This window comes from Oncorhynchus kisutch, linkage group LG22 (assembly GCF_002021735.2).
Source record: "Oncorhynchus kisutch isolate 150728-3 linkage group LG22, Okis_V2, whole genome shotgun sequence".
Taxonomy (NCBI): Eukaryota; Metazoa; Chordata; class Actinopteri; order Salmoniformes; family Salmonidae; genus Oncorhynchus; species Oncorhynchus kisutch.
The window spans coordinates 15,526,450-15,546,512 of record NC_034195.2 but is presented as its reverse complement, the minus strand read 5'-3'; the positions used below and the strand labels follow the sequence as shown (position 1 = coordinate 15,546,512).

Below are 20,063 nucleotides of genomic sequence, written 5' to 3'. Positions count from 1 at the left end.
TTCACATATGATTTGGTTTGTCATTAGCTTTATCAATTTCTTTACTTTCCACCTTCCAAACAAAGTTTATTTCCATTTGTTTGAGTGTAAATTAATGCTCTCTCTCTCCTGTCGAGCTGTGCTTAATCTGGGCTCCCTCTGTCCTGTTGCTGGCTAGGAGAGCACCATTTGTTGGATTGGATGAGACACTCTCATTCCCCTGCAGTTAATTTGTTACACAAGTCTTCCCCATCTCTGTCTTTCTCTCTCTCCTTCCTTCCTTCTCTCTCTCGTATTCTTGATGTTCCTGTTGTATATCAAACAACCACATCTGCAGGGTGTCAGTCCATCTTGATAAATGGTTGTGAGTGTTAAAGTAGGGAGGTGGAAAGAGAGAGAAGGCAGAGTAATTATTAACACTGCAGCCCTCTTCTCTGTTTACCCGTTGATTATTTATTTAGCATCACGTTGGAGGGCAAATCTCACTAATTGGAGTGTTGCTGCATCATGTCAGAAACTCAGTTTTTGTTTTGGGGAGTCTTGTTATTTTATTTCCTTGCCATCGCTTGATCTTTTGATGAACTCTCAGCCATTGTGTTCCAAGTTAACATGTTTGGTCTGATGGCAACTTTACCTCATAACTTTGCCACCCTCTACTTCCCTCTTTCCCCTGTCTCTCCCCCTACCCCCTTTCTGGTCTCCCTCATCCCCCGCCCCCCCTCTCAGGGTGCCCTTCCATTTGATGATGACAATCTGAGGAACCTGCTGGAGAAGGTGAAGCTAGGAGTGTTCCATATGCCCCACTTCATACCCCCAGACTGTCAGAACCTCCTCCGGGGAATGATCGAGGTAGACGCCACCAAACGGCTAACGGTCAGTTAAATGCTTGGTTGTTTAAACACGGGCTCAGAGATTTTTTTGCTTTGGCCTAATGATTTTGCTGTCACAATAGGTCAGCAACCTTACACAACGAACATGGGATTAGCACAGCATCAGGTGCAAAGCAATTTCAAGGGTTACAGGCATTTCTTCCTCTCAAGGCCCCCACACCGGCCCATTTTCCCCCCTTGAAACCCCCACTATTAAATAATGGCTATTCTGGGCCAAAAAAGCTAACAAACTATTTTAACAGCCCACTTGGCTTAAGAGGGACCAGCCCATCTGGCATTTGCCAGAACTACCCTATGGCCAGTCTGTACCTGAGTGGTTAGCTGCCTTGATTAAGGGCACAGTGATATTGAATGGTACCTGGGAACAGGGACCAGTAGCCCTCTGGTTGTCAGTTCAGTTCCTGCTATTTTTCAGCCCAGGGCTTGAAGCAGCAATCACCCCGGCTATTGTTCCACCTCTCTAACCTCTAGGCTACCCTACCACCCCACGCTTGGCTCGGAGGGAAACATGATGCCAGTAGTCGTTCACTAAATTTGCTAATACAACCTTCATTCTGCCAAGCAAACCTTCTTTATAGTCATGCAGTTCCACATCTGTACTTGTGAATATGTGAATATGCAAATTGACCAATAAATTGACCCATTAATTGACCCATAAACTAGGACTATACATTATTTAAGCAGGGTTCATACAGACATTGGCAAGTCAAATTCAAGGACTTTCACCACATAATTGTCCTTTTCAAGGACCTCAACCTCAATATCATTTATATAATTCTACAGGCAAAAAAAAAACAGGTTATTTTTGGGGGAATGGATTTGTATGGAAATCCAAGTTGAAGCCAACATTAGATCCACCCATGGTTTTACCGCAACAGAGTAGCTCAAGACTGAATTGAAGCGGTGGAAAACAAACTAAATCTCTCAAAAACGGATATCAAATTAAAATCACAGATAATTAAAAGGGAGCAGGAGAACTTATAAATTGGCTACAATAATTTAATATAAGGACTTTTCCTTGCACCAAATTGAGGAAATGTCTGATTTTCAAGATAGGCCTATTCCAGTGCTTGAATTTCTGAGCTAATAATTCAAGTTTAATTAGGCTACTTCAAGCCCCTGGTATTGTTTCAAATTGCGTATGTAACATGGAAAACAAAATGCATTTATCATGTTATTTCATTGCCAGGTCATATTGTGAATAAGCCCACTACGCTATGTAATTTGTTGTCATTGTATGCCAAATAATTTATAGGAACAGCGTTGAGTGTTGCACAATAGTCTATCCTACACACTTGTACACAGTAGACTCGATGTCCAATCCCAGTCACAAAAACATATGAAAACATGAACCCATTATCTTAATGCTTTATCTGTTAAATCTAACTAGACCCTGCTGTAAATCAAGCAGACACCAACTGATGATCAATATCAATTCACTCTGAGTGTACAAAACATTAAGGATACTTTCCTACTATTGAGTTGCACCCCCCCCCCCCCACCCCTTTCCCTCAGAACAGCCTCAATTCATTGGGGCATGGACTCTACAAGGTGTTGAAAGTGTTCCATAGGAATTCTGGCCAGTGTTGACTCCAGTGCTTCCCACAGTTGTTTCAAGTTGGCTGGATGTCCTTTGGGTGGTTAACCATTCTTGATACACAAGGGGAAATATTGAGTGTGAAAAACCCACTAGCATAGCAGTTCTTGACACAAACCAGTGTTCCTGGCACCTTCTACTGTCATTGCACAAGGCGTGACCCAAATGCAGACAAAGGAGGCAGATGGTTGGAGTCTTACAATGTTTATTAAATCAAAGGGGTAGCAAGAGAATGGTCGTGGGCAGGCAAAAAGGTCAAAACAAGATCAGAGTCCAGGAGGTACAGAGTGGCAGACAGGCTAGTGGTCAAGGCAGGCAGAATGGTCAGGCAGGCGGGAACACAGTCCAGAAACAGGCAAGGGTCAAAACCGGGAGGACTAGAAAATGGAAAATGCAAAAAGAAGGAGAACGGGAAAACCGCTGGTTGACTTGGAAACACACAAGACGAACTGGAACAAAAAGACAGGACACACACGGTGTCTTTCTGCCCCAGAAAGACACCGGTGAAAATAAGCGACACCTGGAGGGGGTGGAGACAATCACAAGGACAGCTGTAGCAGATCAGGGCGTGGCAGCTACCATACCCCATTCAAAGGCACTTAAATATTTTATCTTGCTCATTCACCCTCTGAATGGCACACATTCAGTCATTGTCTCAATTGTCTCAAGGCTTAAAAATCATTCCTTAACCTGTCTTTTACCCTTTGCCTACACTGATTGAAGTGGATTTAACAATTGACATCTTTAAGGGATCGTAGCTTTCATCTGGATTCAACTGGTCAGTCTATGTAATGGAAAGAGCTGGTGTCCTTAAGGTTTTGTACACTCAGTGCAGGTTTTGAATCTCCCCTTATATCTTAATGTAATGACATTACATTTTTGGGGAGATTACTATCAATAACTCATCAACAGCTGTAACAAGTTGTCCAGCATAGGAAATCCTCAATGGAATTCTTTCCGAAGGGACTGTACATACGGTATGCCACAATAGAAACCACAAGAAAATAAGGTACTTCCTTTGATAGGAACGCACACATGTCCAAAGTTATTATTTGTAATGAAAACAGCAATTAAGGCAATGCGAGCACCAGCCAGAAAATGTGCCATGGGGGAAAAATATCTGCATACTTGATCTGAGGAAACACTGCTGAAGTGTCTGGGCTCTCATAAAAGTGAGAAGTTTGTCCCGCTCAGTAAAGCCTCAAACATAAATTGTCTATGGGCTACTTCTATGTCAATTAATGAGGCTGAACACACCTCAAGTCAAACTGTTGTTAGAAAATAAAAAACATTGTAGAACTTGTTAGAGAAAAATTTGTTGAAACATAGCCCATAGATAATTAGCAGGCAGTGTGTCTTGGTTTGAGGGTTCATCTGGTTAACTGTCCTGTTGCGTAAAAATCACATTTTGGAACAGTGCGTGCATTCTGTCATCACGCGCATAACAACATGTGTGCTGGGAGCAACATTTAGAGATAGTTTGAACTCGCATGTGAAATAGTTGGAACTCGCACGTGAACAGGTTAAATATACAAAAAAATGATATAATAATAGTATACTTCAAATATGAAACTCTTCTAGTTTGTCTTAAGTATACTATAAATATACTATCATTACACTTCAACACACTTATTAAAAGTGTACTTTATATTAATTATTTTTTATTTTAGTATACTATAAATATGCTATCATCTGCCTTCAATACACTTATTTACAGTCTTTTAGTATTATAGTCTTTGATTAAAGCTCAGTGTTAAATTCAAAACTCCCTACCATCATATCTAGGATAATATGACACCAATCTCAATGAAAACATCTTGATTGGAGGTACACAACACACTCCCCTCCTCCCTTCTTGAGCCGTCTGGCTGTTACCGAGAACCACATACCGGATTTTTGAACAGGGTTGTTAGCAATTGATTTTTTAAGAGTATTTCTTGCTTATTTCTACCTACCTTTATTTCTACCTAGCTCAATTCAAGACATTGGATTAAAACTAGTTCATAAAGTGACCATTGCCGGATTGACTACATTTGTAGGTGCAACAGTTTTTATTAAATGTATCATTTTATCGCTCCCACGTGCACATTCCTGTCAGTTAAGAAACAACAATGTGCTACCTTTTTGTTGCGTTTATGACAATGCTAACATATTTTTTTTCAGCATAATCTCAGAGTTCTTAATACCAGGTTGGTTGCTCAGCAACAACACAGTTGCTTGCGCCATGATGCCAGTCATAAGAAGTGAATCAACAAATGCAAACATATATTTTGATTAGCTTGGTAGCCAACTAGCTAACATTACATAGCTAACATTAGCTTGCGTTTGTAGTCCATCAGGTCGGAAGTCATCATGCATAAACTGTTGATCTAAACACTTCTAAACAAACGCGTGTAATCAGAGCACAAACAAATATTCACAAATAAACTAGTAATCGTCCTTGGCTGCTATGATAACCAATTAACTTTTAACTAAGTAATCTTTGCCAAAGTATGATTCTAATGTTTGCAAACATCAAGTTCATCTGCCACAAAAGATCATACATTCTTACACACAACGTATCTAGTTAGTTATGTTAAGTTTAAAACAACCTAACTTTGAGAAACTTCCACTCTACTCATGTTCATTCGTATTGCACCGGCCAAGCTATGGTAAGACGAGGTAGTTAGAAATCAGACAGTTAGGACAAACACTGCGCTACATTTCCTCAAAGAGCAACCAAGACCACACAAACCATAGCAGAGAAAACAAATTGTTTTGTTAAGAAACAGTAAGCTACCACATATAGTAAAAGGTTGAATCTCAAACACACATGTAAACAGAACAACAGTTCTGCATGCTAAGCTAGCATCAATTTACCAGACTCGACTGACAGGATAATATATATATATATATATACAGTGTATGCAAAAAGCATGAGGAGGTAAGGCAGTAAATAGGCCATAGTATCAAAGTAATTACACTATATCAGATTAACACTGGAGTGATAGATGAGCAGATGATGGTGTGTAAGTAGTGATACTGGTGTGCAAAAGAGCAGCAAAGAAAATAAAAACAATATGGGGATGAGGTAGGTAGATTGTGTGGGCTATTTACAGATGGACTATGTACAGCTGCAGCGATCGGTTAGCTGCTCAGATAGCTGATGTTTAAAGTTTGTGAGGGAAATAAAAGTCTCCACCTTCAGTGATTTTTGCAATTTGTTCCAGTCACTGGCAGCAGAGAACTGGAAGGAAAGTCGGCCAAAGGAGGTGTTGGCTTTGGGGATGACCAGTGAGATATACGTACCTGCTGGAGCGCGTGCTATGGGTGGGTGTTGTTATCGTGACCAGTGAGCTGAGATAAGGCAGAGCTTTACCTAGCATAGACCTCTAGATGACCTGGAGCCAGTGGGTCTGGCGACGAATATGTAGCGAGGGCCAACCGACTAGAGCATACAGGTTGCAGTGGTGGGTGGTATAAGGCGCTTTGGTAACTAAACGGATGGCACTGTGATAGACTACATCCAATTTGCTGAGTAGATTATTGGAAGCTATTTTGTAGATGACATCGCCGAAGTCGAGGATCGGTAGGATAGTCAGTTTTACTAGGGTGAGTTTGGTGGCGTGAGTGAAGGAGGCTTTGTTGTGAAGTAGAAAGCCGATTCTAGATTTGATTTTGGATTGGAGATGTTTGATATGAGTCTGGAAGGAGAGTTTACAGTCTAGCCAGACACCTAGGTATTTGTAGTTGTCCATGTATTTGAGGTCAGAACCGTCCAGAGTAGTGATGCTAGTCGCACAGTACTGTCTTTTATCGATGGCTGTTATGATATCGTTTAGTACTTTGAGCGTTCCAGAGGTGCACCCTTGACCAGCTCGGAAACCGGATTGCACAGCGGAGAAGGTACGGTGGGATTCTAAATGGTCAGTGATCTGTTTATTAACTTGGCTTTCAAAGACTTTAGGAAGGCAGGGCAGGATGGATATAGGTCTGTAACAGTTTGGGTCTAGAGTGTCACCCCCTTTGAAGAGGGTTCTCAGACGAAACGAAAGAGAGGTTGAACAGACTGGTAACAGGGGTTGCTACAATGGCAGTGGATAATTTTAGAAAGAGAGATCAAACGTGTAGAATAAATTCCAGCTCCAGCACAAACTCTTTCTCTGCTGTCTTGTCATTTTTATAATCCAAATTTGTGCTGACTGATCAACACATTGTCAAGTTATTTTCAGTATGTTCACAGAAAATCTGAAGTCGCCATGCAAAAGTGAAACTTATTCACTCAGAACCACTGCTTGCAAGACAGTCTGTGTGCCAGTCTGGTCTCATAGACTCGACGTAACATGGTAAACATAAAGCTGGGGCACTGATTTTAGTATAATATGTTAGGTTTGGTATGATATGATATGGTTACGTAAGACAGAAGGTTACTTAAAACACTTTCCTGCAGTCAAGTGACCAAATTACCCTCTAGTGTACACAATCAAGTCTACATGAAAATGTCTAAAAAGCAACAAATTTGAAGTTTTGGATGGCTAGTCAAAGTCCAGACCTAATCCCAATTGAGATGTTGTGGCAGGACTTGAAATGAGCAGTTCATGCTTGAAAACCCACGAACGTCGCAGTTTTAAAGCAGTTCTGCATACAAGAGTGGGCCAGAAGTCCTCCACAGCGATGTGACAGACTGATCAACAACTACACAAGCATTTGGTTGCAGTCATTGCAGCTAAAAGGTGGCACAACCAGTTATTGAGTATTACAGGGAAATTACTGTACTTTTCCACACAGGGAATTGGGTGTTGCATAACTTTGTTAGTTACGTAAATAAAATATGTATACATTTCTTTTGTTATTTTTAAAGGTTCTCAGGTTCCCTTTATCTATTATTAGGTTTTGGGTGAAGAGCCGATAACATTCAAATATATGCAAAAATAGAGAATATCAGGGGGCAAATACATTTTCACGGCACCGTATATAATTTGGCTGTATATATTTTTAGATATAGGCCTATTGTAAATGTGTTTAATTGTTGCATTGCAATCTTTATTTCTAAAGTAACATACAAGTGCTAAAATAACTTTCATCTACATACTATTTTGACCGAGGCAATGAACTGTCCATGGATTAGCATAGCAATTGATATAACAGGACCATATTTGAGCTTAATTCAAAATTACACAGGTAAGTTAACAGTTACAGAAATCAGGGATGCAGACAGGCTCTCTCTATCTGAGATACTGTGTCCAACACAGCATCACCGTTTTTTATGCTGGGCACCTTCTTACCAAAAAAGGATGTTATTATGATATATATTTTTCTATTAAATACTTTGCTAAAATAAAAGTTTAAGGAAGAACAGGCATGCACCACATTACTACAAGACAAACCAGCAAAATGTGTGTTCATTTAATTTCAAAAAGCATGAAAAGGTAGCATAATGGGATAATGTCACATTATGGAGTGTGAAGAATCGAATTCTTTACCTTGCATGCAGTACACATCACGTTATTGTGGAAACACCTCCTCTAAGAGTATGAACTAGGCTGTTTGAGAAGGTTTGAATCCTAAGCGACATACATCATACTTCAAATGTATTATTTTTCAGTATACGATATGTTCACTATCATTAAACTTAAACACACTCATTCAAAATGTACTTCAATTTCAAACGCTTTACTTGTAATTTAGTATATTCATTCAAGATATACCTGGAGCTGTTTTTAAGTTGACACGTTGATTTTTCTTCATGAAACATGTGAGTAATCAATAACACTATAAGTATACAGTGCCTTGCAAAAGTATTCATACCCCTTGTATTTCTTCAAATGTTGTTGTGTTGCAAAGTGGGATAACTTTATATAATTGTCATTTGTTGTCAACAATGAACTCAAAATACTTATAATGTCAAAGTATATATAAATAATAGCAATGATTACGGTTAATACAATTTGGTAATTACAATACTGTTGTTGCATAATTATTCAGCCCCTTTGTTTAGGCAAGCCTAAATTAGTTCAGGAGTAAAATCTGGCTTAACAAATCACATAATATGTTACATGGACTCTGTGTGAAATAATAAGGGCTGACATTATTTTTGAAAGACTAACCCTTCCTCTGTCCCCAATACATAAAACATCTGTAAGGGAGCCTTTTGAAAGCTTTATAATGTCACAGCAGATTTCCTCATCTTTGTCTGAAGAGGAGTAAGGATCGGACCAAGATGCGGCGTGGTAAGTGTTCGTCATTTTAATAGAAAACTGAACACTACAAAGTGACAACCGTGACGCTAATGCAACACTGTGCTAAGAAGTAACATAACATAGATAATCACCCACAACGACAAAACAGGTTACCTAAATATGGTTCCCAATCAGAGACAATGACTAACACCTGCCTCTGATTGAGAACCATATCAGGCCAAACACAGAAACAGACAAACTAGACATACAACATAGAATGCCCACTCAGATCACACCCTGACCAAACAAAACATGTAAACATGCAAAGCAAACTATGGTCAGGGCGTGACATATAAAGAAGGGCAGTGATTGGTAGATGGGTAACAATATCAAATCAGACATCGAATATATCTTTAAGCATGTCTAGTTAATAATTATGCTGTGGATTATGTATTAAACCACCAAGACACACCACAGACACAGTCATCCTTCTGAACTGCAGGACAGGAATAAAGATGCTCAGGGATGTTACCATGATTTTAAAACAGTTTCAGAGTTCAATGGCTGTGATGGGAGAAAACTGAGGATGAATCAACAGCATTGTAGTGACTCCACAATAATGACTTAAGATGACAGCGTGAAAATAAAAATCTAAACATACAAAACATGCATGTTGTATGCAACAAGGCACTCCTGAGTGGCGCAACGGTCTAAGGCACTGCATTTCAGTGCTAGAAGCATCACTACAGACCCTGGTTTGATTCCAGGCTGTATCACAACCGGCCGTGATTGGGAGTCCCATAGGGCGGCGCACAATTGGCCCAATGTCATTTGGGTTTGGCCAGGGTAGGCCGTCATTGTAAATAAGAATGTATTCTTAACTGACTTGCCTAGTTTAATAAAGGTTAAATTAAAAAAATCAACTAAATTAAGTAATACTGCAACAACAACAAAAACATGGCAAACGAATATACCTGTGGCCTAAATGCAAAGCCTTATGTTTGGGGCAAATCCAACACAACACATCACTGAGTAACTGCCGCCTGGTGGTGGCTGCATCATGGTATGTTTTTCAGGATAGAAATAAATGGGATTGTCACACGGGACTAGGTGTGTGAGGAAGGAATCAGGCGCAGAGAGTTCCACAGGGAAAAAGTGCACTTTTTTCCGGCACAAACAAACAAGCCCACAACACATGGCGCGGAAATATATGGACCAACCAGAACACAGGGTGCCAGGTCCAGCACACGAACACACCTAACTAACGCACACACGTAACACAAAATTAATCCCGCACAAAACAAGGGCGGGTAAACGTACTTTAAATAAGGAAGCCCATCAAGCACACACAAAAGGTCACAGGTGAAACATATAAATGTATCTTGCTAATTCTATCATAGTTCTAAAATGTAGATATCACACCTTTAGTATGCTTTGCGAAATATCCAAAAATGTATTATGGGAGCTTGCCTAAGCTACCCACAAACATTTTTACACTATTCTGCCTCCACATTTTTGGCGCCTTGGCGATTCACCCAACGAAAAGCAGCTGTACTAGTCTTCTCATACAGAAAGACTAAAAACCATTGCATATGAGAAATGCACACACAAAAGGACACAGGTGAAACTAATAAGACAAAACAAACAGACAACGAAAAAGGGATCGGTGGTGGCTAGTAGGCCGTGACGACGACCGCCGAGCACCGCCGAGCACCGCCGAACTGGCGGGAGCCAAGTTGACATTGATAACTCTTCTTTAGTCCACATCAGGAAACACGCAGAGAGTATACTTTTTCATATCTGAAAAAAAAAACTTCAGTGTACTTTAAAAAAGAAGTATATTTAACTTAAATGTCCACAAAATATATTTCAAGTATACTTTCAAAAACTCTCTGTGCAAAAAAATGCCTATTACCCAGCCTCCTTTTCTGCAGCTGAAGTTTTGGCTGTTATTTTTTTTACCTTACTGCAAAACAGCCCATACAAATCCAATGAGCAACGTATTCACTACATGGAACAGCAGATAGTCCATCCCCGAAATCTGAAAGAAGTTTGTTCTGAACTGTCTGTCCTATATCTAAGATATAGAGTACTTAAATATATATAAAATATACGAATGAAGTTCGATTTAAGTATATTTAAAATGATCTAAATTGGCCCTGAAGCAAACATCCTAGCGTCTCTTCCAATCATCTCATCCTGTCCGTCTGTACACCCAAATTAAGTGTGTTTGTATGACTTCCAGACTTATTAGACTATCATATCATAGAGTGGTTCATCATGGGTGGAATAATACCCTCATCAAGATGACAGGAGAATTATCAGACACACACACACACATACACAATATTTCAGTTTGAAATGCAGGGTCAAATCAATCAGTTAATCCAATGAACCCAGATGCTCTTAGTCAATCACGTACTCAACGTATGTAAATTCAAATTCATACTTCCAGAGGGGCCATAAAAAAGGCACTGTCAATTGTCTTTGTGCTTCAACATTGAGACTCTCTCTCGTTCGCTCTCACACACGCACACACACACACTCACAAATCTTTGGATTCGATGACTTTGTGGGAAAGCAACAAGTTCCTTGAGAGATTACTTCATAGGTTCCTTGATCTGAAACCTTAGAATAGCAAGTTGCTATATTGAACTATGTCCTCTTTAATAAAGTCTATGGCAGCAGCAATTGCTATAAGGGCACAGAGAATCAGACGAAAAAGCAATTCATATTGACAATGACATTCATAGTCCACTGCACCGGTCACACCTTAGGTTCATTCTATGGGTTGTCTCTTTTCTTTTTATTGTTTTCTTCTCTGTTTATCTCTTTCTCATGGTCCTCTCAGACAATGAGCTTGTTGTCTTTCTGCCCACGGGGTACTGGGCAGAGGCCAACTCATGGCACTGCTCACCAGCGCAGAGAGAGAGAAATAGAGAATGAAATAGAGACCACCTTTGAGACAGAGGGCTTGGCAAGGTTAGAGCAGTGTGTATGACTGTGTATAATGGTCTGACTCTCTCGCTCTCGCTCTCTCTCTCGCTCTCTCTCTCTCTCTGTATGCTGGGAGTGATTGGTGCATGCTGGGAATTGTTTGAGTGAAGGAGTGTGCGTGTGTTGTGGAGAGTTAGATATTCACAACTTTCTTTCGGTTTGCTATTTCTTGGTGGCATTTTTTTGTTTTTCTTCTGTGCATGATTAAGGTTATTATATATTTTTTGTTGTGGTAGAATTAAGTATTTTGTTTTTCGTATCGAAATTACCCTGATTTTGGCGGGGATGGCAGCCCCTTTTTACGCCACTTTTTTCTCCGTCAACAAGAGTAACGATTTCAAATGTACCACCGTTTATTCCAAATGAGCTATTGGAGCGCGAGTTATTCAGGATTATTATTATTGCACTTTGGGAAGTTCGCCAGTTCAATTAAGGTTGTCCCGTTGGGTTGCAAACACCCGGCGGTGAAACAGGTAATGTCATTTCGGCGACAGGTGTTTATGTTTTTGGACTCACCGGAGCAAACTTTAGACTTATCGTTTAAAATCAAGTATGACAATAGACTGTATATGGCTTATGCTAGTACGGGTAGTCAACGGTGTTTTGAGTGTGGGGATGTTGGTCATAAACGACATGCTTGCCCGAAAAGGGAGAAGGCCGAGGGAGGGGCGCAGGTGGTCATCGTAACGCCAGGGCCCTCTGAGGTAGAGAGAGGTGGGCCGACAGTGGTAGAGCAGCCAAAAGCACCTGTTGCTGAGGAACAAGTTATCCGTGTTGAGGGCACGGGGTTGCAACTTGTATTAGAGGGAAATGTTACACTACAGAAAAGTATTGTTGTAGAAGGTAAGGATGTATCTGAAGAGCCAGTTCCTCAGACTGGTGAGCAGGTGCCCAGTACGAGTTCTGGGGTAAAGGAGGGGGTTCATGTGGAGCTAGGCTCCCAGGTAGTGGAGGAGATGCTCACTGTGAGTAACGGGGTACAGGAGGGGGTTCATGTGGAGCTAGGCTCCCAGGGAGTGGAGGAGATGCCCACTACGAGTGCTGGGGTTCATGTGGAGCTAGACTCCCAGGTAGTGGAGGAGATGCCCACTACGAGTAATGAGGTACAGGAGGGTATTAATGTGGAGCTAGGCTCCCAGGTAGTGGAGGAGATGCCCACTACGAGTAATGAGGTACAGGAGGGTTTTCATGTGGAGCTAAGCTCCCAGGTAGTGGAGGAGATGCCCACTACGAGTGCTGGGGTTCATGTGGAGCTAGGCTCCCAGTTAGTGGAGGAGATGCCCACTATGATTAGTGATGTTCAGGTGGGGCTAGTCTCCCAGATAGGGGAAGGGAAAAGTAATAAGAGGGCTTGGGTATTAGAAGTAATAAAACAGAAAAGGCTTAATGTAGTTTTCTTACAGGAGACACATAGCGATGAGGAAAATGAGGTTGACTGGGGTATGTGGTGGGAGGGGCAGCATATACTCAGTCATGGTACTAATTTCAGTGCTGGGGTGGCAATCTTGTTTTCCTCAGGCTCAGGGTTGACTGTGGTATCTACAACAGAGATTGTCAAGGGTCGGGTTTTATTGGGCAAGGTGGATGTTATGGGATTTTTTTTTTGAATGTTTATGCTCCTAATGAGGGTACAGAGCGTATTGCTGTATTTGATCAACTAAAGGAAACCTTAAGACAGTGTGACCAAGAGGGGTGTATGGTTTTAGGGGGTGACTGGAACTGTACAGTGGATTTTACTGTTGATCGCACCGCTGAAGAACCTCACCTGCGGTCAGCCACTTGCCTGGCTGGCCTATTAACTGAGTTTGAGCTTTCTGATGTGTGGAGAGTAAGGAATGCCAAAGTTAGGCAGTACACATGGCAAAAAATTATTGAAGGTCGTGTCAGTGCAGCAAGGTTAGACAGGTTGTATGTATTTGAGCAATACTGTAGTAGGGTTGGAAAGTGTGCCATTACTCCTGTGGGTTTCTCTGATCATCATATTGTTACTGTTGATATTCACTTGTCCTGTCCACGAAGGTCATCACCTTACTGGTATTTTAATGTTAAATTGTTACATGATGTCATGTTTTGTGACAGGTTTTTGTTATTTTGGGAAAAATGGAGGGGTATAAAAGGGAATTTTGAGTCCTTGAGACAATGGTGGGAGGTTGGGAAGGCCCAAATACAAGTATTTTGTCAACAGTATACTGCTCTGTCTCAAACTGAAGTTAAAGAGACTATCAAGGCCCTTGAACAGGACATCAAATATATTGAATTGAAGCTGCTCACTCAGAACGACCCTGGACTAGTCATGAACTTACAGGACAAGAGACATGAACTGAGGTCATTCTGCATGAAAGAGTGAAGGGTGCCTTGATTAGGTCTCGTTTCGCTTCCCTCAAGGATATGGATGCTCCTAGTGCTTTTTTTTTTTACCTAGGACAGTCGATATTTCAACGTAAACAGATGGTCTGCCTTCGTCTCCCTGATGGGAAGGTGACCACGAATGATATTGAAATGCGTCAACATGCCGTGGATTTCTACTCATCCCTTTATAAGGCGGAGGATTGTGACTCTCTGTATACTGAACAGTTGTTACATGGTCTTCCTCAATTGGGACCTGAGCAGAGAGTCGCATTGGACGCTGACATTACACTGCAAGAGCTGTCCACAGCAGTTATGCAGCTCTCAACAGGCCGAGCCCCTGGCATCGATGGTTTACCACCTGAGTTTTATAAGCACTTTTGGGGGTCTATTGGGGAGGATTTTTATGAAGTGCTGTGTGAATCTTTTCATGGGGGTTCTCTTCCTATATCCTGTCAACGTGCAGTGCTTTCACTGTTGCCAAAAAAGGGGGCTTTGGCTCTCATAAAAAATTGGAGACCTGTTGCTTTGCTGTGCGCAGAATATAAAATTGTGATTGTTGATCCACAAGGACCAGTCCTACTGTGTACCTGATCGCTCTATTGTTGACAACTTGTTTCTGATAAGAGATGTTTTAGACAGTTGTAAACTGTCTGATGTAAATGTGGGTTTACTTTCGTTGGATCAGGAGAAGGCTTTTGATCATGTGGACCACCAGTACTTGTTTAAAACAATGAAAGCCTTTGGGTTTGGGGATGTTTTTCTGTCTTGGGTGAATTTACTGTATGCTGGAGCCTCGTGTATGGTGAAGGTGGGTGGTGGTTTAAGTTGCCCCATCCCTGTCGAAAGGGGCATCAGGCAGGGATGCCCAATTTCAGGGCAGTTATATAGTCTGGCGATTGAACCAATGCTTTGTTTTTTAAGAGCGAAGCATACTGGTTTCTTTGTGCCAGGTGTAATGAAGGGTCCCACGACAGCACTGTCTGCGTATGCAGATGACGTGATAGTTTTTATTACAGGGGGTGAGGATGTTAAGGTTCTCTCAAACACTTTAAAGCGCTGTGGGCAGGTCAGCTTCAGATGGGGTCCACTCCATGGTTACCAGGGGGGCTTCAGTGGGGCAGAGATGGAATGAAGAATTTGTTTTTTTTTCTAGGCTCCGATGTCTTTCAGAAAAATAACTGGGAGGGTGTAGCGGAGAAAGTGTGTGCCAGACTGTCAAGGTGGAAATGGGTGTTGCCCCAGCTGTCTTATAGGGGACGTGTCCTGGTAGCTAATAATCTTGCTGCTTCTACCCTGTGGCACAGACTAATGATTTTACAGCCACCAAAGGGTCTGATACAAGAGCTTCAGAGGACCCTTGTCAATTTCTTCTGGTCTGGACAACACTGGATTAAAGCTGCAGCCCTGTACCTGCCACTGCACGAGGGTGGGCAAGGCCTGGTGGACATTTCCTCTAGGATCACGGCTTTCCGGCTCCAAGCAGCCCAGAGATTGTTGTACAGAGACTGTTCTAGCTGGGTCAAAACAGCCTACATATTGATGAGGAGAGCGGGCTGTTTGGGCTTAGACAAGCATCTTTTCCTCTTAAACCTGGAGGGGGGTGATTTGACTGGCCTGACTCCATTTTATGAGTCTGTTATGCAGGCTTGGAGAGTCTTTGTCAAGTCCCATAAGGCCTGCACGCCACCAGGGATGTGGCTTTTTGAAGAGCCTCTTTTTCATAACAATGCCATCCAGTTCCGTGTTCTGGGTTCAGCTAGCCTACGTTCATGCCTGTTAGGTGTGGGGTGTACCAAGCTGGGTCATCTGATGCGGAGCAGGGGCAGATTGGAGGAGCTGGGAGAAAGAGCGGGGATCCGATCATCTCGCCTACTGAGGAAGGTCATCGATGAGGTCTGCGACTCCTTGCCAGTGCTTCATCTACAGTATGTGACTGACACTTCCAATTCTGATCGGTGGAAGGAGGGTCTGGATTATGTGTTCCCTGCACTGATTGTTAGTGCTGCGATGGGGGCATTTGAAGAGGACGTGGGGATGCTGCTTTCCTTCGATACCCCGGAGCTGGGGGAGTTCAAGGAGGTGGGAAAGAAGGCCATGTACAGAATATGTGTAAAGGTGTCCCATGCCTCTTCCCTGGAAGGGGTAAAATCGACGAGGTGGGCGGATGTGCTTGGTCCAGGTGCCTCTCCAAATGGCTGTTGGCGATCATTATACAAACTGCCTATTGATAAGAGGATAGCTGACCTCCAATGGAGGATAATACATGGAGCTATAGCCACTAACATGCATCTGGTACACCTGGATCCTACTGTTGGGGAGGGGTGTCCATTCTGTGCTGAGTCTGAATCTCTTTCACATCTGTTTTTACTGTGTCCCAGGTTGGTTGGGATGATTGAACTGATCACTGATTGGTTTCTCTCCCCAACTGTATATATTTGGGCCAAAGTACAGGTTCAGTCAAAAGGGTGTAGTTGTGTTGCTTAATTTTGTGTTAGGGGCAGCAAAATTAGCGATATGGAAGACCCGAAAGAACAGCATTCGGGGACAGGGGTCTGTGGATGTGGTGGGAATGTTGGCAGCGAGACTAAGGGTTGAGTTTGCCTATTATAAACTTGTCAACAATATCAATCTGTTTTTGAGTATATGGGGTATTCAGAGGCTGTTGTGTGTAGTTACTGTGGAGGAGGATTTGGAGTTGTGTTTTTAATTGATGTGTAACTTTGGTTTTGTATTATTTATTATTATTATTTATTTTGTAGTATTTATTGTGTGGTGGGCCCCCAGACCCAATAAAGAGTATTTAAAACTCAAAACCTCTCTCTCTCTCTCTCTCTCTCTCTCTCTCTCTCTCAAAACATACAATTCTCAGGGAGAAGTACATTTTTAATCAAAAAAAAATATTCATATTTTTCCGTCATTGTCTTTTGATGAACGAAAACATGTTCTATCATAGTAGCTCAAAATGGATCAGAAATTACTACTCTGCTTTGCTCTTTGCAATTTTGTTTTTTGTTCTTCCTCCTCCTTGTACCCCTATTTTTATAGTACTGTACCCTGCATCTCACAAATTTGTCCTTTGTCTCTGTGATACTGTAATTCTTGTTCTTTATTGATATGAACCTGCAACCAGTCAAAATCTGTACTGTTAATAAATGGAAAGCACAATGTTCAGGGCCATAAAATGTGTCCATTGTACAGTATACAGCCTACTGCACTGTACTACAGTATCCATTCTCAGACTTTCACCATCCCTCCTTCAACAACCTGTTTGCTCTCTGAACTGACTTATATTGGTTGTGTCGCATCATTTGAAACAGGTTAAATCAATTTTGAGTGGTTGTGTTCAATCAATGACATATGTTCTCTATTTGTATTTGATTGTTGCCACTCGTGTTTACCAGTATGGATGAAATGTGCATTAGAGTGCAGAATGTGTTTTGAGAATGAGAATGTGTTTCTAGTTTTGCTGAAAAGTCTAAGTGAGATCTGCAAATTGTGTTTTACCATGTGAAATGGTTTAAGGTATTGACAACAGACTGCATAATTAGCTAAATGAGTCTTTGTTCAGTCAATGGGTTTTAGTGTTTTAGCAATTGAGAAAAACTGTAATATTGTATTATCTTTGAAAATCGATAATGTTGTGATAATTTTGTTTGATTACTCATGAAATGGGTAGTGTTTTTTAGGCAACAGTCTGAAACAGGGAGCTACTTGTGTCCAATAAGAAATGCACATTTTATTTTTCCAAAACGTTTTAAAGCATTTTGCTACTGGGTGCCCGGATGAAAATGACCAGACTTGTGTATGTGTAAATGGCTTGTGTATGTGTAAATGGCTTGTGTGTTTACATTTCTCCTTTCTTTCTCTCCTACAGTTAGAACAGATTCAGAAGCACAACTGGTACATGTGAGTGTACTTTTCTTTTCTCTCTTTTCATCCTAATGTTCTCTCTGTGATTCGGGATTTCAAAGGGACAAAGGAAGAGTTAGGATAAATTGGATAAAAGTAGTCAAAGGTGGGGAGACGAGGGTGATGGGAGGGAGGGATGTCTCAGTTGGTCTGGGTTAAGAGGAGGAAGCAAGGGTGCGGGAAGCACGCATTAGAGAAAAGTTTGTTTTTGTGTGAGTGCTTTTGCGCGTGTGTGTGCGTCTTTTCTGATGAATGGCCTTGCCATATCAGCAGCAAGGACAGAGATCCAACACATCTACTGGCTTCGGAGGGAGAGGGAGATGATAATGGGGAGAGAGAGCAGAGGAGAGATAGAGAGAAAGAAACACTAGAGAAGCCGGGCCTCGAGGGAATGAACAATCACTTTGACTGCAACATTGGAACAGTCTAATATATACGTTTCATTCATGCTATCAGCAAAATAATATTTTGCTTGTGTTTCTAAAGGTCTAGGGTAAAAAAAAAAAAATCATAGAACACAATGGCATTTTTATAAGTTTATGTTACTGTAGGCAATCTGCTGCCTCACATGTGGAGGGCATGGAACAGCGGTTAATCTTGGAAAAAGTTTAAATAGAGTTCATTATTTTAATTTCGAGAGTTACTTGATGAAGGTAAGTGTTTTGGAAACCTCAGAATTTGCTGTCTGATACCATATAGGAATCAAAATGTCTTACCTGAATGTGACTCTGTAGGAAGATAAATGAAAGTTAATGACTGGCGGTGAATGGGGGGGTGGCGGAAATTTTTGTTTCCACTTAAAACTGCTTATGATGCTAATTCTGTTTGTGATATCAAAATTCTAACAACATACAGAGCCTTCAGAAAGTATTCACACCCATTGACTTCTTCCACATTTTGTTGTGCTACAGCCTGCATTTAAAATGGATTCAACTGAGATTTTGTGTCACTGGCCTACACACAATATCCGATAATGTCAAAGTGGAATTATGTTTGTCGAAATGTTTAAAAATGAATTACAAATGAAAAGATGAAATGTCTTGAGTCAAAGAGTATTCAACCACGTTGTTATTGCAAGCCTAGATAAGTTCAGGAGGCAAAATTTGCTTAACAAGTCACATGACGTATGGTCCCTCTGTCGAGCAGTGAAACACAGATTCAATCACAAAGACCAGGGAGGTTTTCCAATGTCTCGCAATTCTTTTTTTCTTTTTTTATTTAACTAGGCAAGTCAGTTAAGAACAAATTTACAATGACGGCCTACCGGTGAACAGTGGGTTAACTGCATTGTTCAGGGGTAGAATGACAGATTTTCAGCAGACATTGAATATCCCTTTGAGCATGGTGAGCACCCTAACAACAGAGAACGCAAGAGTGTATTTTATCCCTGGAATTCAATCCAGATTAGGATGGGATTCCTTTGGCTGATCGTTGCACTCTGCTTCCTTGTCGAATCCAAACAACCATATGTACTAACAAGCGGATCCCCAGTGGATATCTTCCTGCGCTGCGAACCAGAGAGTGTACATCCGCCTAGACGCAGAGGTGTACCGCAAACACATTCCCCCCAGTGCACACTTGAGTTGGTCTGGGACTGATTGGACCGGACAAGCAGTTAAAGGTTCACCCTTTTTGAATGTTATATTGTTTTTGTGCATCTCTGCGTGATGTTCTATCGATTTCCTGGGTCATTTCATGTTTTCATGTGTATCTGAGTTATTGGTGTTCAAGCAGGCAGACATCCGTCCAGTATGACATAGCACTGTGTTAGTCGCTCTCACTACACTGGAAGTTAATAGGATGACTTTTAGATAGCGAAAACGTCTATCCATACATGTCAGATTTCAATACCGGCATATGCCTTAACGGGAGGGTGTATTTTTTCGAATGAGCCATGGACCATATTTTGCAATATTCCTACCTCGAGAAATGTTTCATTTAAAGGAGGGTCTAGCACATGCCACCTGCCTCTTCAGTCCAGTGTGCATTGCATGGTGCCGTTGCTAGAGATGTCATGGAAAGGAGATAGGAATCCACTGAATGTAGGAATGTATAACGCACCACCCAGCAGACTGTTGACCAATTTATGTAGAGTGAGAGGTTATTTTCCTGACACCAACTCCGAGAGCCCTCACCTGTCTCGTCATTTTTGGCAATGAAGTTGGAGGTGTGCATGGCCACACA

The 20,063-nt window shown here is 41.5% G+C and overlaps 1 protein-coding gene across 1 annotated transcript in view; it reads left to right on the top strand.

Moving 5' to 3' along the window:
• Nucleotides 1–20,063, top strand: part of brsk2a (BR serine/threonine kinase 2a) — a 223,244-nt gene that overhangs the window by 124,908 nt on the left and 78,273 nt on the right. The window contains exons 8-9 of the mRNA XM_031802186.1: nucleotides 706–852; nucleotides 17,845–17,876. Of these exons, the coding sequence (XP_031658046.1) occupies nucleotides 706–852; nucleotides 17,845–17,876 (179 nt within the window). The remainder of the gene's footprint in view (nucleotides 1–705; nucleotides 853–17,844; nucleotides 17,877–20,063) is intronic.